Here is a 14,570-nt window from a genome sequence, read left to right as displayed (position 1 = left end):
GGTCAAAGGTCAGGTCCAAGCGCAGCGCTGTGAGCGAGGGGGGGGGGGGGGGGGGTTCAGATGTTCAAACAGAGCAGGTCAACACATGAACTCGTTCTTCAGCAGGACATCTCACAGTGACAGAACTAAAACAAAAACACGTCTGCATCCAGAGAGAATAACACTCCAGCTCTTTTCTAGCTTTATTCCATCATTTTATCTTTACTACAGGTTTTAAGATTTCTGTAAGAAATATCACAGGAATGATACTGATGGTGAACAGAATAGACTATTTAACCAAATGTTACAGTTATCCACCAACATTCAGAGTCTCAGTGAACATCCAGGGGCTTCGATGAAGATGAGGTTTATTTGGCTCCTCAGTGGGGGAGGGTTGAGGGGGAGGAGGGTGACAACACCGCCTGAGGTTGATTAAAGTTGACCTTGAGTGGAGAGGAAGAGCGAATCAGAAGTAATGACGGAGAAGGAGACTAAAGGAAATCAATGAGCAGGAGATCGATGACTATTTGATTTTTTTTATCACTAATTTCTGAAGAAGAAGAAGAAGAAGGAGGAGGCGGGGACTTCATTGATCCCTCTCCTCTGAATCGGTTATTTCAGGTTATTAATTGAGAAGAAATGTTCAGATGGCTGGTGAAGACGATGCTGCCAATAAGCTTAAATCTAAATAAATGAGAGGGGGATTGTGGGTAAGTGACGGGAGTTTCTTGCTGCAGCAGTCACTGCCAGGGAAGTGGTTTACTCTGCTGTCAGGCTGAGAGCACATGAACTGCAAGAAACAATTCAAAAATGCTTCAGAAATAATATTAAAGGGTCTTTAAAACAATATAAAGTGTTCTCTTGCATGTGTCTCTAACAGATTTAAGATTTGGACACGTGGCCAAAGTTCAAATATTGTCTGACACATTTATTGACAATATATTTAGTTATTTTCCATTATTTCATATTTTCATACATAATGTTATTCATATGATACCAGGCTATTCCAACACTTCATCATTTTTTTTGTTCCAACCAACCCGTTCTCACTTCCAAGTCATCACATATGGACGCATGGGTCAACACCCGTTGGCATCAGAAATGTCATTTTTGGGGCAAACCCTTCAAATGTATTCTGTTTCCTTTTTCTTCAGTGTCTCAGATTTCCTGTTTTTCTTTATGTTATGTCTCAGTAAACTGAAATTTGTGGGACATTAAAAGATGCCACATTGGACTCTTGGATGGACATTTTTCACAGTTCTTAGAAATGTTAAATCTAATAAACCAAACGATGAATTGGTAAAATAATAATGATGCCATCAAGTCATAATCTTTGTCTCGCAGCGTTGTGGGATGTGCTGTGTTTATTTTACTATTTAAGCATTAATGACCATCAGACTGTCACAGATGTTTACGTTGCATTTCTGCTCCGATTTGTGAACATCATCAAACATAGATCAGAAACATTAAATCTTTTCAGCGTTTGTGTGATGGAGGACGAGTGATGGGAGGTTCAGAGTTTGGACGCCGGCCTCTGCTGATTGGCCGGAGCTGCAGCGATCGGCGTGGGTCGCCCCCAGAGCCGGAGCCGGCTGACTCCTCCGTCAGGGCTGATGATAAGACGGATGTGACTGACAGGTTGGCTCAGGGTCAGCTCGGCCTTGCTGTACAGATGTCTGTGATGAGGACGAAGCTGCAACACAGACAGGAAGCACTTCAAATACAAACGGCTGATAAACTCATATCTTTATTTATAAATTGTAATGGCTTTGGTGTTTTGTACTTCCTGTTTAATCTTGAAAATATTCTTCCTGATGTGTAGCGTTCCCTAATGTGTTCCGCCTGCGTCTTGTTAATCATCTCCCTCTTGTGTATTTAAGTGAGTGTCTTCCTATTGTCTGTTCTCACTACGTCTTTGTACCACATCGATTATTCCTGCCTGTTTTCCTATGTGTTCTACCCGTTTTTGGATTCTTTTATGGATTTCCTTAAGTTGTTGGATTACATCTAGTACCTATCTAGGTTTCTGCTTATTGTTTGGACTTCCTGCCTCACTTTTGGAGTAAGTTGTTCTCACCTGAACACTGAAATAAACACTGAAAACAGAACTTGCTGAGGTGCAGTGTGTTTGGGTCCAAATCTGTAAGATTTATTGATTTAAAATTAACATTTTAAACCTGAACAGAGATTAAAGGACATGTTATCAGTGGGGTTTTTTTGGAGCAACATGACTTCAGTGTTATTGTGTCTGCTTTGACTTACGGTTTATTTTATATCTGAAATCCTTTCCAAGGTAACTTGTAAACCACTGTTTGGATGGAAACATTAACTGAAGAATTTTGAATGGTGCATTTTCTGTCATTTCCTGTTGTTCATCTACAATGTTTTTATCAGATGCACATCAGTTAAATATCCACACAATTCACCCAAAATATTTACATATATAATAAATAACAAAATATGTATAATAACATACAAACTTTAAAATGCCAACATCAGTTAACAATCCACAGACTCCAGTATAATCCATTTTATCCAGGCCTATTATATACCTTTTTGTAATTTTAACAATTAATCAGCAAGCTAATGTTTAGGGACATTCTATAGAACATTTCAGCAACTGATTCTTAATCCGGGGATCAATTTGTTCAAAGCTGTACATTTTAATTTGAAAGGAAACTCCCTGAACGAGAAATCTTTCTAAATTAAACAATATTTTCCTACAAGTAAGTTTTCCCTTTCCTCGTCTCTGTGAGTCCTCTGAGTGTCTGGACTCTGTGAGGAAAGACGAGACGCTTTTGTGTCTGTGAGATTCGGTTGGCTGGCTCCCATCTTGGCACACAACAACGCTTTTTGCAAATTTGAGCGAGAATCAACTTCAGCAGAGTTACAGACTCCCAGCCAGCCGTCTGCCAACACTTCCTCTGATTGATCCATCAGTCTGCACATAAAGCTCTAAATTTAAGCAAACTGATTCCTTCCCATCTGTCAGCAGGATAAATATCTGAATATCAAATTATTTCACAAAAATACATTTTCCTTGGATACTGAAAACTAAAGAATGAGAGTTTCTGTCCTAAACTTTATTATTAAATGTTTGAGAACTCAAAAACTCTGTATTTTCTTTTTAGAATGTGTATGTATTTGCTTTTAGGAAACACTGTACATACGAATTAGATCCAGAAGTTTTATTAAACACACTCCTGAGGGAGTTTTTATCTGGGATGTTTTTTTGTAAAAGTACAAAAAGGAGCAAATAGAAATGACTTCACAGATGGACTACACATACTTTCCTAGGGGGAAGAAGGACCTGCCATTTCCCAGAATTCCACCTGGTCCTGATGCACTGAGCTTCCTCCTCAGGGGTTAAAGAACAAGCCTCGATCCTGCAAGAGTCCGGGAAGTTACCTGCACAGAAAAGCGGGTTATTTTCCTCTGCTAGTGACTAGAAAGTTAAGACATTTCCTAAAGAGACAGCTGAGGACCTTTGAAGTGGTTGGTGTCCACCTCGATGCTGCTGATCACTCCAGGATGACCGAGACGAAACACCGCCCACTCCCAGCCGGGTACCTGCAGGATCCCATGCTGGTCCGCCTGCAGGACAAACAGCAGGTGTTTTGAAAAGTCAGGACATTTGTAGACCAATTAAGAAAAGACTGTCCCTTCCTTACTTCCTGACAGGCCTGTTAGAGGATTCAGGATTTCTTTTACAGTTGCAGTTAGAATTAGATTCGTTAATACTGATGTTAATGTCAGGGTGTGTGTGTTTAAACCTTCAGGTGTTTGGGTCGGTCCAGTCTGCGGGCCGTTTCCCAGCCGTCGGCCATGTTGACAGCTCGGCCCAGACCTGCAAACAGCACGTCTGGTTACAGGTGTCACCGGCACTGAAGCAGAAGAAGCCCAGTGACTGAAGTAAATAAATCAAACAACATTCAAAGACAACAACAATTAACTCCAACCGATCATGTTGCGTGGATGCCCAAAGTGGGCGTCGCTGTAGCCGAGGCAGACTCCCCCATTGGTCAGAGCCACCAGGTCGACGTCCTGGTGGGGAGAGACAGATGACCAGTCTCTCTGCCCGACGCCGTACACTCGCAGTCTGGCTATCCCTCCATCTGATCACACACCAATAAAGTGAACAATATTACAGGTATTGTATGACGGTGTGTGTGTGTGTGTGCGTGTGCGTGTGTGTGTGTGCGTACCTGGGTACATGTTGAGGCGCAGGTGTGTGACTCTGTGGTTGAAGGTGACCCTGAAGTAGTTGTGGCAGCAGTCTGAGTATCCGGGCTTCAGCTCCGACACACACACCAGCTCCGGCCACGCCTCCGAGCCCAGCTGTCAATCAAAGCACACGTCACACATCAGCTGTCAATCATGTTTATCAAAGATCACCGAGTGGTTGACCAGCAGACTGTCAGTGTTACCTTGGCGACAGCAGCCAGCTGGCTGGCGGAGGCGGCCATGCCGGTTCGGTCTCCTTCCAGAGCGAAGGTCGGTGGTTTGTCTGGTGCAGAACATGTTATTATTGGTGTGTTCAGCCCTCGTGTCCACTTTATTAGGTACACCTGTACAATCTAAAACAGGCCAGTACTTCAGCTCTGATATAACATCTATGTTCAGATATTTTGAAATTCTCGTGTAAACGTGTAAATTCAGTTTGGATTTATTACTGAGGTCACAGTTAAAGTGGGAGCTGGGCTGGACTACATTTTTTTCCAAACATGAGGGGTCAGAATATTAGAAACTCCTCTGAACATAACGCAGTCCAGTCGCTACGACTCAGTGCGAAAATATATCACTAAATTCACAGCTCAACAAAACTGAACATTATAGGTTTCATAAAAGTTTCATGGCGGAACAGTTGTATTAAACTGAACAGGTGACCCTAATAAAGTGGACTGAGTGCCAGATCCTTTATTTCAATAATTGCTTAGAACTGTTTTTTCTGCTTTTCAGCAGTAATTATGCTGTTTGTCCCTCGACCTAATTACAGGCTCTCAGGAAAAACTCCTACAATAACATACCAAAATGAATCAGGTATAACTCATCAATCATCTGGTCTCCTGAGATAGGTCAGGAGCTAAGGAATATGAATCTGTTGTAAGTAAACATATTTCTGTTACCATTCTAGAGTAAATGGAGCTGCAGTAAGGAAAATAGAAGATTTTAATGCAAAATTTCAAAGACAATATCACCATATAACCAGGAATCTGCAGATGTCCCCTCCTGCTCCCTGACTATAGCTAAATTTGATGTACAGACACTAAAATATAACTTTTATAAAACAATTTATAAATACTTAGGTGGTCTCCATGTTATGGCCATGATTACTATTTACACGCTGACTGTTTACTGTGAGTTTGTCTTCTAAACACTGTTGATTTCCACACAGCCACGTTACAACCCACACAAACCTCCCCAAAACACTGAAATATTAATGTAATTAATGTAAAAATGTAATTAATATTTATCAATATCCATATGCTGAGAGCTCCTGGATATAAAGGCAGATAAATGAAGAATAAAAGGCCCCACAGCGATGTGTGAGGTCTTAAAACATCTGCTATTTTCTACTTTAGAGGAACTGATTGTAATCAAAAATACTTTATTATTGGCATCAGTACTCAGTACAGTTATCAGTACTGAGTCAGCCACAAGATGGAGACAAAGACCATGTGTTTGAATGGAAAGCTGTGGGCCCTGTCTGGCTCAGTCCTTTCCACATGTAATGGAAATGAATACAACCCAATCCAAGCTGGCATCCAGGGTACTGGAGTAAATACTGGTGCTTTTACCTGACTAAACCTACAAAAACAGAAAAGGTAGGACAAAATGTCTGATCGTAAGTTTGTTTTTATTGTTTTCCGACAATTTATTTCTTAAGTTTTGTGGTTGTGGAGTGAAATGAGTTACACCTATCAGGAGCGGCGTGACTGCAGCATGCACCCTGTTCAGACACATGTTCAGTCAGCTGCTTGGTCTAAAAATGTTTTGCAGGAGCTGTTAGCTGAGCTGTGGCATGAATATATTACTCATGCTAAAAAGAACGGCACATAACAGTGTTTGTGCCCACATATCGCTCGTGGCCCCCCGGGGACACTCTCAACATTTTAAATACAAATAAACAAAAAAAAAGTTGCTGCAGGTACACAAAGACAACATCAATGAAATGAAATGCTCTGGAATATGTTAATATCGTGTTATTTTAATTACACAGAGATAAAAGCTGCTCTCCTGCAGCTCTGAAGCTGCATGTAAGCAAAGTCAGAGCGTGTCACACTTTAGGAGGTGATGAGTTAGAGACAGACAGTTTGTACCCAGACAGCCGGCCTGGATGGAGACGTAGGGCGAGTGGTTTCCAGTGAAGAAGGACGTGTCGACGTCGAAGCCGAAGATCAGCCCAGGTACTCCCAGCTGGACGATGCACCAGTCCTGACCTGAGCAGAAAAACATGGCGACCTCAAACACAGTCCAGCAGACACATTCATGTATGAGCACAATGATCTAACAGATGAGTGACGGGGTTTGAATGTTGAGGTGTTTTTATATTTAGGTCACAAATTGTTCATTTATTATAAAAGAGCCTGCGAATGAACCGTAAACGGAGCTTTTTTATGTTCAGGTAGTTTTGATGTACCGGGGGTCGAGGTCAGTATCAGGAGCAGATCATGAGTTCATTTAGAAACAGCGTCTCATTACAGAGTTTGTCCACCAGAGAGCGCTGACATGTTGATTTTTACATTTAAGAGATCTTAACTTAAGAGATCTTTATATTATGTGTTCATGTCATAACTACTGATATAATACTGCCTTATTGTACACTAAATAACATATCACTGTATAACACTATGATATTTTGCTTATTGTTTTTTAATTATTATATTATATGCTGTATCATAGTATTCTTATTCATATTATACATACTTTAATGTATCACAACTGTATAATTCAATTCAATTCAGTTTTATTTTTATAGCACCAGTTCATAACAAAATTATGAATTTTTTGTGAGTTGGAGCTGTATAAATGAAACTGGATTGCAATTTTCATATAGATAAGGTCTAGGCTGTACTCTTAGTAATAATTACAGTATTGTGTGTGTATATTACATTAATACTGCACATATATAGTACATTATTATGTTATATTATAGTATATATTATTCACACCTATATAAAGATATTATAATGTATACATATACTTATTGTCAGCATGCTACAGTTTTGAACAGAATTCAGTGTAATCACATATATTATTTGGTTTGATCGGTGAACCTCAGAGACCTGTTGCAGGTACTAACCAGGTATTCTCTTTCTCCTCGTCTCCCATCCGTCCATCCACTTTCCGAACTCGGTGAAGGCCGAGGCGATGAACTGTGGCGGCTCTCTCTGTACGGACACGCACTCATCACATGTTGGGAAACGAAGCTCATGATGTTTACAGAACTCACAAGGACAACCCAGCAGCTGCTGCACCAAGTCTGTCTGGTGATATTCAACATATTTTACATTGGGTATTTGTGGATTCATCCACCGCTGACAATAGTCCCTAACAAATGCCCTGTTTCCTCCTGTTTGTTTGATAGAAACTAGAGCGGGCAGCTGTTTGAAACATGAAACTATATATCTGTGAGGTACATCTTCAGGAGGAACCAATGGACTAAGAGCTGAGAGCCACAGACAGGTTTGGGTCTGAACATGAGATAATTTGATGAACTAAATAACATCAGACTTTTCCTTAAACGTAAAAGACAGAAAATGACAGCGACATTAATCACATGTGCTGAACCTGACATGGTGGATCAGAGTTTTACCTTCAGCAGGTTGGCAGCGGGAGCAAACCATTCGTCTGAAGCGAAAATAACCTGAAAGAACAACCGGAGAAGACTTTATTTCAAAAGAGCAGCATCCACTTAAAGTTAAATCTACATTAATCATATTTTACAGGAATAATTCACCATTTTGGGATCCAGGTTTATTCACGCTCATGTTAGATGTTAGTTGCTCTTATGTCTGTACGGTAAATATGAAACTACAGCCAGCAGTTGATTAGCTTAGCTTAGCATAAAGGCCCGGAAACACGGAGGGGCCCGACCCCAACAAGCTTCACCTCCAGCAGCTACTGTGAGATGCTACTCTAACATGCATCAGTATTAACAATCTAATAGAATCAGAAATCACTCGCAGGAGACATTTTACTGCACAACCAGTACGTTTGTGATGAGACTACGCTTATTATATCACAGTTAAGGGCCGTTGTTCGGCCATTTCTTTATGAATACTTAGTAATTAGAACTATTTATTTATATCTATCTGCACGTTGCTGTTTGTTGTACAGCCACTAAAAACTGGACATTGACTTTGGTCATTTGAATTTATATGATAATCTGCTTGCTGCTGTGTGCCGGCGGCCACCAGTGCGTAAAATAATAACACTTTAATGTTATACCCACCAGAAAGGGCAGAATTGCGTCTCTCCTTGAGTCTTTGAACAGGCTGTTGAAACTTAAACTTTGTTGCAAAATCACAGACATCTGGGGCGAGTAGTGGACTGCTGAGTGTGTTTGTTTGTGCATTTTCGTGTGTGAGAGAGAGGGAAATGTTGAATCATGTAATAAGCAATTATTTATCTCTCTCTCTCATTATTTAATTATTTATCTCCGCAGGTAAAATGCGATCAGTATCAGATTGCATTTTAATACCGGGTGTAAACGGGGCGTGATACCCCCACAAAGCTCAGATTATAACTTGAACCCTGTTTGTCGCGGAGTGATACGGATCTGTGTAAAGGAATTCAACGTCATACCCGTTGTATACAAGGTAGTTTATTAATCATTATACAGCACAAGGCTGCATAAAGAAATTAATTTTGTAGTTCCTTCATGCTACACACAACATAATAAGTGGAGGCCTATATTAAAATATGGTAACATATAAAATAAAATAAAACAATATAAATCCAGTATACAGATGTTTTTAATGAACATTTGATGTGTTTCTGCTTGTATGTTACAGTGACAGCATGAAAACCTCCGGGTCACTCACCTTCCCACCGACCGTCTCACAGGCCAGATCATTAAACTGCAGGAAGTCCGGCTCCACTGCTGTCTTCACTGCTGCTCTCCTCTCTGCCATGTTGAGTTTTTACTCAGGTTTCTATGAATAGAAATGTTAAAGCAGCAGCTCGTCCTGCTGAAGCCTGAAGAATCAGACGGTCAGGCAGCTTGTGTTCTGCAGGACAAAGTTCACCGGCTGCTCACTCACAAACAGCAGGCTGTTTATTTAGACTGAGTGAATGAAGCTCTAGTTCTGTTAATACACTATTAACACATTCAAACTGTTAGTCACACTAAAAACACAGACACGGCTTCATGTCACTCATTTACCACACAGTTTTTATGCTTTAGCAACTTTATTGACCCCGTGTGTTGACCCAGAAAATGAGTCCTGCTGTCAGCAGATTTCAAAATGCAAATATACTGTAGACATGCAACCAGACAGTATACTGCACTGTACAGGCAAGGTGTCTGGATATATACTGTATACGAGATATACTGTAGAGACCGCGACCCTCATAATGGATGGATGTACTGTACATACAGTAAACAATAAAAAAGACAACATAAATACATTATCAGTAAAAATTATTTATTTATTATATATTACCAAATACCCAGAGGTAGTCCAAAGAATGCTGAATAAATACAGCTGCTTCATTTGTAGTTGTTTTTGTCGTGGAAATGATATTCCTGGCGAGGGGCTGAGCAAACAATTGAGTTACAACAAACTGTTGTCTTTGAAGAATTTGTTTAACAACAGAGAATAAACAGAAGTACTAAAACACATGTACAGCTGGTCCAGAGACCTGCCGCCTAGGGCGGCTTCGGGCGTCTGGCCCCGAGCAAAGGGATGCATCATCATTTACACAGTCTAGGTTTCTATGTTTTGGGGAACAGAGATCATCTCTCAGCCTTGAATGAACATTCAGGGAGAGGAGAGGAACAACAAGAGAGGAAAACACCAAAACAATCTCACAGCTCTGACCTGAACCTTAGTAAATGTGGACAGACTAACATAAGGAGTATAGGAGAGGAAAGGTTAAGGATAAAAAACACAACACATATATATCTATCAGCCATAATGAGAACAGTAATAATAATAATAATATAAAAGATCATACATAAAAGATTAAAGGTAAGAGGACACAACAGTTTTGAGTCACTTTTTATTGTTTGATTACTTTCCAGTAGGAAATGTTAACAGTCACTTCAAACAGAAACTCGGCTTGGGACCCTGGAGCTCTGCCTGGTAGGCCCCCTTCAGTAATTCTTCAATGGATCAGTCCCTTCAACTTAAAAATGCACAGTAGAATCTCAGCTTAGTCAATAAGTTTGCCAACAAATGGACACCAGATTGATCATCCTGTTAGCAACAGACCAGCTCTGAAGCTCTGAAAATAAATATCCCGCCCGGTGCCGGAGGTGTCTCTACAGGAGGAGGTGTAACTACAAGGCATGACCCGCCCTACTCTGCCTCTGGTTGGCTGAGCCTGATATTCAAACCCATCCAACCAATGAAGGTGTTGAGAACTAGCCAATCAGAGGCAGAGTAGGGCGGGCCATACCATCATCTCTTAGGACATTTTACACACCAGGCAGGTGTTCATTTGGCTCTGAGGGTTGAACATGCTGTGAGTCTGGCTCATTGATGATCCAGGTGAGTTTGTCAATCGGATCTGTAGAATAAGTGGAGAATGAAAAACACCCACTTTCTACCTGTAGACAAGTGTTCTGTATGTAGCTGCTGCTACTGTGGAAAAGGGGAAGGTCCTGTTTACTCAGGTAAGTGAAATGGAAATATGTCCTTTGGTGAGTCTTCTGAAATAAAGAGTCCAATCCAGACGTCTTTTAAGGGTTTTATTCTTTGCAAAGGGTCAGACAGACATACAGAGTGCAACCAGTCTGAAGAGCCAGTGAAGAAGCAGGTGACTTTATACTGTAAGGGTATTACACAGCTATCTAAGGGAGGAAGGGAGTAGGGACCAGCTGTCCTGAGATGAAGGCCTATCAAGGACAGTCTGATAAGAAAACTCTCTAACGAGCATCTTTCCCATGGGAAACAGTAAACACAGTAAAATATCACATTTCCATCACATAAGTGACCTTAATGGGCAACACAGGAGAATATCAGAAAGCAAAGGACTTCATGTAACTGTAAAATAAAATGAACCAGTGCATCAGGGTAACAAAGTCTTATAGCAGTTTTTACTGCTTTACAGTTACAGAAATTGATTCAGGTTATCACATCTACTGAGAAAAGTGAACACTGAGGGACATAGTTTTTTTGTTCTGTGTTTAAAAATATATTTCCCTAAAAAAGAACACGGAAGCTTTAATCAACAATTGTTCTCTTTTTTGTTGTGGCAGATTAAACAAAATAGGCCTGTTGTATTGCATTATTAAAACATACATTAACAAAGAAAGTGTTTTGCCAGCAGTTAGAAAATATGTTACATTTACAAAATGTGGAGGAAGAAAAACATCTTTGTATTTATATTTAGTTGTTAGAGTCTCACCTGGACTTCAGAGGCTGATACCAATATCTGAGAGCTTTTGAAACAGCTGATAGCTGTTAATAAAAACATATTGAACAAAGGTGTGGTCAGGATAAGAAGTGAGTGCAACTGTTTCTAAATGACGTTTCTGGTTAGTTATCAACTGATAATATCAGCAGTGCCAGTAGATTTTTTCTTTTGTTCTTCCGGTGGCATTTGGCCACCAGAAGAATACTTTGAGGTGATCTACACACCTCTGTCACCGCTGTTGACACAGTTTAGGGAGATTATTTTTATTGAACTGTGCAAATAGGAACTTTGAACCAATACTTTGACATTATCATAGACACCACTATATAGTTCTACCAGCTAAAGGACAGCACAGACTAATATGGTGTATAGTGTGAAATAAAAAAATAAACTGAACCCTATACACATAAAGAGTGAAAACTTTCAGATTATTAATGCACAATTGCACGCATCCCTTTAATTTAAGGTCAGAGGTCCATTTCAGAAGACTTATTGTTCACGTAAACATATTTTAATGAGCACTTTTCCATAATATTTTCAAATGAACTGCTCATGGATTGTTAACCAAATGCACAGTTTATGAATCTGTGTTCTTGTTTTGTTAATCCATGTCCTTGTATTATTGATTTGTACAGATTTCTGACTTCAGATTTTTTTATGCTTCTACTTAAAACTAAAGAAACTCTTTCAGTTATCACTCAATGATTGATCAATTAATCGATTAGAATTTTACTATTAAATTAATACTAATATTGAAACTATTTAAATAAAAGATTAAACCTTTTGAGTAATTTTTCCAAAGGAACAAAAATTCCTAATTCTCTGATTTCAGTTTCTCAAATGTGAATATTTAATATCAATGACAGTAAACTGAATAGAATTGGATTGTGGACAAAAGAAGAAATTTTAGGACTTTATCTTAGGCTTTGGGAAACACTGATCGACATTTTTCATCCTTTTTGTGACATTTTATGGCCCAAATAACTTGTCGATTAATCAACAAAATTATAGACAGATTAATTGATGACATGAACACCGCAGTAATATAAAATAAGATTTCTTTTGGCAACTTTGCAGGGTGAAAAGATGGCGACACAGAAAGAGGTCCTCTTGGGAATTTTGGAAGATTTGGGAGCCGAGGACTTTAAAAAGTTCAAGTGGTACCTGCAGCAGAAGGAGGTCCTGGAAGGCTTCCCAGCAATCCAAAAGAGTCGACTGGAGAATGCAGACAGGGTGGACACATTAGATCAGATGGTCCAGAACTATTGTATAAACACTACTAAAGTGATCAGAATAGTTTTGGTAAAGATAAATAAGAATGATCTAATGGAAAATATCCCAAACACCATCTCAGAACCCACAGGTAAATCATTAGAAATTGAATTAATAAAAAGACCTCTATTTTATGCAATCATGCATCACATTTTTAGACACTTGACAATGATAACAGATACAGTAGAAATTCTGATATTGAAATTGGCCTCCTAATATCAAGATAATTGCAACATTTACATAGTGGAGGGGTTTAGGTGCAATGACCATGGAAGCTGATCTCGGGGTCAATAACTTCTGGTAGGGTCACTCAAAGCAGTTGGTCCAAAGTGAAGTGTCCGATCAGGGGTGATTATAGAACCATTTTGGATCAGCAACCTCAAAAGCAAACTACCTCACTCAGATTAGGGCATCTTTCTGCAGCCAAGCCTGGGAATGGCTCACTGGCAAGTCCCTGGTGGCAAGGTCCATTTGCAGTGCTGGGTGTCAGTGTCAGGTGCATTGCCAGTCAGGCCGCAGGCACAGGAGAGAACCTTGGTATGGTCATCTCATCAGTTGGTGCGGGAGATGGAGCAGTACCAGCTAGACATATTGGGCTCACCTCAACACGTAGCATCGACTCTGAAATTAAACTCCTGAATAGGGAATTGACTCTCCTTTTGACACCGGGCAGGTGTGGGGATTCTCACGAGCCACTGCCTAAGCACTGGTGAGCTAGAATATTCCTCCTGGAATGGTAATGAGATTCAGTGAGAGGATTTGATTGATTTGTTTTGTTATTAGACTTCTGTGATAGTCATGTACTGTTTATAATAGACACCATATTCAAGCATTAGGTGGGTCAGAAGTTACGGTACAACGTACAGCAAAGCTCGATTATTGAGGTTGTGATTCAGTTTGCTAATGAGAAGAGCAGAGCTGACAGCTGATCACCACCTGGTGATTTCTCCAGGTGGGACATAACATACATGGAATTCAAGCGTTCAGTGTTTAAAATGTCAGTATTTAAAGTCTGTAAAGAAGACCTTTTCAGGTTGGTTGGCCCAGGGAACAGATGAAGCAGCAGATGGGTATTGGGATGCCAGAAGGACAGGAGCTTCTGTGGTCACAAAAGAAAAAAACTGGTATAGGAGGAGCTGAGGGAGGCCATGGAGAACAACTTTCTCCCTTAAAGACGGCCTGGCAAATCGTCAGGAAACTCAGGAGGGAAGGTTATTTGCTGAACCAGTCTGAGGATATTGTCGGACAGAGGTACTGACACATATTCTGCAGAGCTGAAAGGCTTGGAAGTGTTGTGATTTTCTCTGGCAGAGATCACAGATGTAGTCAGAAAGGCCCACAGTGACAAGGTGCCAGGGATTGATGAGATGTGTCCTGATACATTGAAAAATCTAGGGGAGACACCAGAGGTTGTGCTCAAACTATTGGAATAGTTCCAGGCTCCCTGGCAAATCTTATGCCACGGTGATGAAATGGAAACTCTGGTAGAACCTCAGATTCAGAAGGACCAATGCAGATTCAGAGAAGGTGGCCCATCAGGTTTACTTCTCTGCTGTTAGCAAATTCTGCAGAGACACTGAGAAAACAATGGATTGTTCATTTTGGTTTGGGAGGGAATTGTTGTCAAGGAGATCAAGGATCTTGGGATCTTTTTCACAAGTGAGGGAAAGGTGGAGCGTGAGCTAAAGAGGCAGCATGTGGAAAGAGGCTTGTTGTGGTTTGGGCATCTAAGT

At 40.3% G+C, this 14,570-nt stretch overlaps 3 protein-coding genes across 8 annotated transcripts in view; 1 reads left to right on the top strand and 2 right to left on the bottom strand.

Annotated features, from left to right (window-relative positions):
- Positions 1 to 14,570, bottom strand: part of LOC119909376 (NLR family CARD domain-containing protein 3-like) — a 622,129-nt gene that overhangs the window by 249,700 nt on the left and 357,859 nt on the right. The gene's annotated exons all lie outside the window — the stretch shown is intronic.
- Positions 882 to 9,326, bottom strand: allc (allantoicase). Of its 3 annotated transcripts, none has more exons than XM_038727626.1 (11): positions 9,027 to 9,326; positions 7,796 to 7,846; positions 7,283 to 7,466; positions 6,300 to 6,419; positions 4,407 to 4,486; positions 4,185 to 4,317; positions 3,939 to 4,094; positions 3,753 to 3,826; positions 3,465 to 3,573; positions 3,269 to 3,387; positions 882 to 1,672 (listed from the first exon to the last, which is right to left on the bottom strand). In XM_038727626.1, exons 1-11 carry the CDS (start codon positions 9,114 to 9,116, stop codon positions 1,493 to 1,495), a joined length of 1,296 nt encoding a protein of 431 aa, XP_038583554.1. In that variant the 5' UTR covers positions 9,117 to 9,326; the 3' UTR covers positions 882 to 1,492. The 3 variants fall into 3 exon arrangements, with proteins under 3 accessions (XP_038583554.1, XP_038583556.1, XP_038583555.1); XM_038727628.1 differs by having other exon boundaries at positions 7,283 to 7,462; XM_038727627.1 differs by having other exon boundaries at positions 7,283 to 7,370; positions 9,027 to 9,315.
- LOC119909386 (NACHT, LRR and PYD domains-containing protein 3-like) overlaps positions 10,642 to 14,570 on the top strand; it is a 239,804-nt gene continuing 235,875 nt past the window's right edge. Inside the window, exons 1-2 of the mRNA XM_038727589.1 lie at positions 10,642 to 10,697; positions 12,643 to 12,928. Of these exons, the coding sequence (XP_038583517.1) occupies positions 10,689 to 10,697; positions 12,643 to 12,928 (295 nt within the window). The 5' untranslated portion in view covers positions 10,642 to 10,688. The remainder of the gene's footprint in view (positions 10,698 to 12,642; positions 12,929 to 14,570) is intronic.

Source organism: Micropterus salmoides, unplaced genomic scaffold (genome assembly GCF_014851395.1).
Source record: "Micropterus salmoides isolate LMB-PRFRI ecotype aquatic unplaced genomic scaffold, ASM1485139v1 Ms_hic_scaffold_18, whole genome shotgun sequence".
Classification (NCBI taxonomy): domain Eukaryota; kingdom Metazoa; phylum Chordata; class Actinopteri; order Centrarchiformes; family Centrarchidae; genus Micropterus; species Micropterus salmoides.
This window is presented reverse-complemented; position numbering and strand designations above follow the sequence as displayed.

Coding starts and splice junctions, on each gene's coding strand:
- allc (XM_038727626.1), bottom strand. CDS start 9,116: ATGGCAGAGAGGAGAGCAGCAGTGAAGACAGCAGTGGAGCCGGACTTC. Junction 7,467..7,795: donor CCGCTGCCAACCTGCTGAAG/GTAAAACTCTGA, acceptor GAATATCACCAG/ACAGACTTGGTGCAGCAGCT. Junction 4,487..6,299: donor CATCCAGGCCGGCTGTCTGG/GTACAAACTGTC, acceptor GTTCTGCACCAG/ACAAACCACCGACCTTCGCT.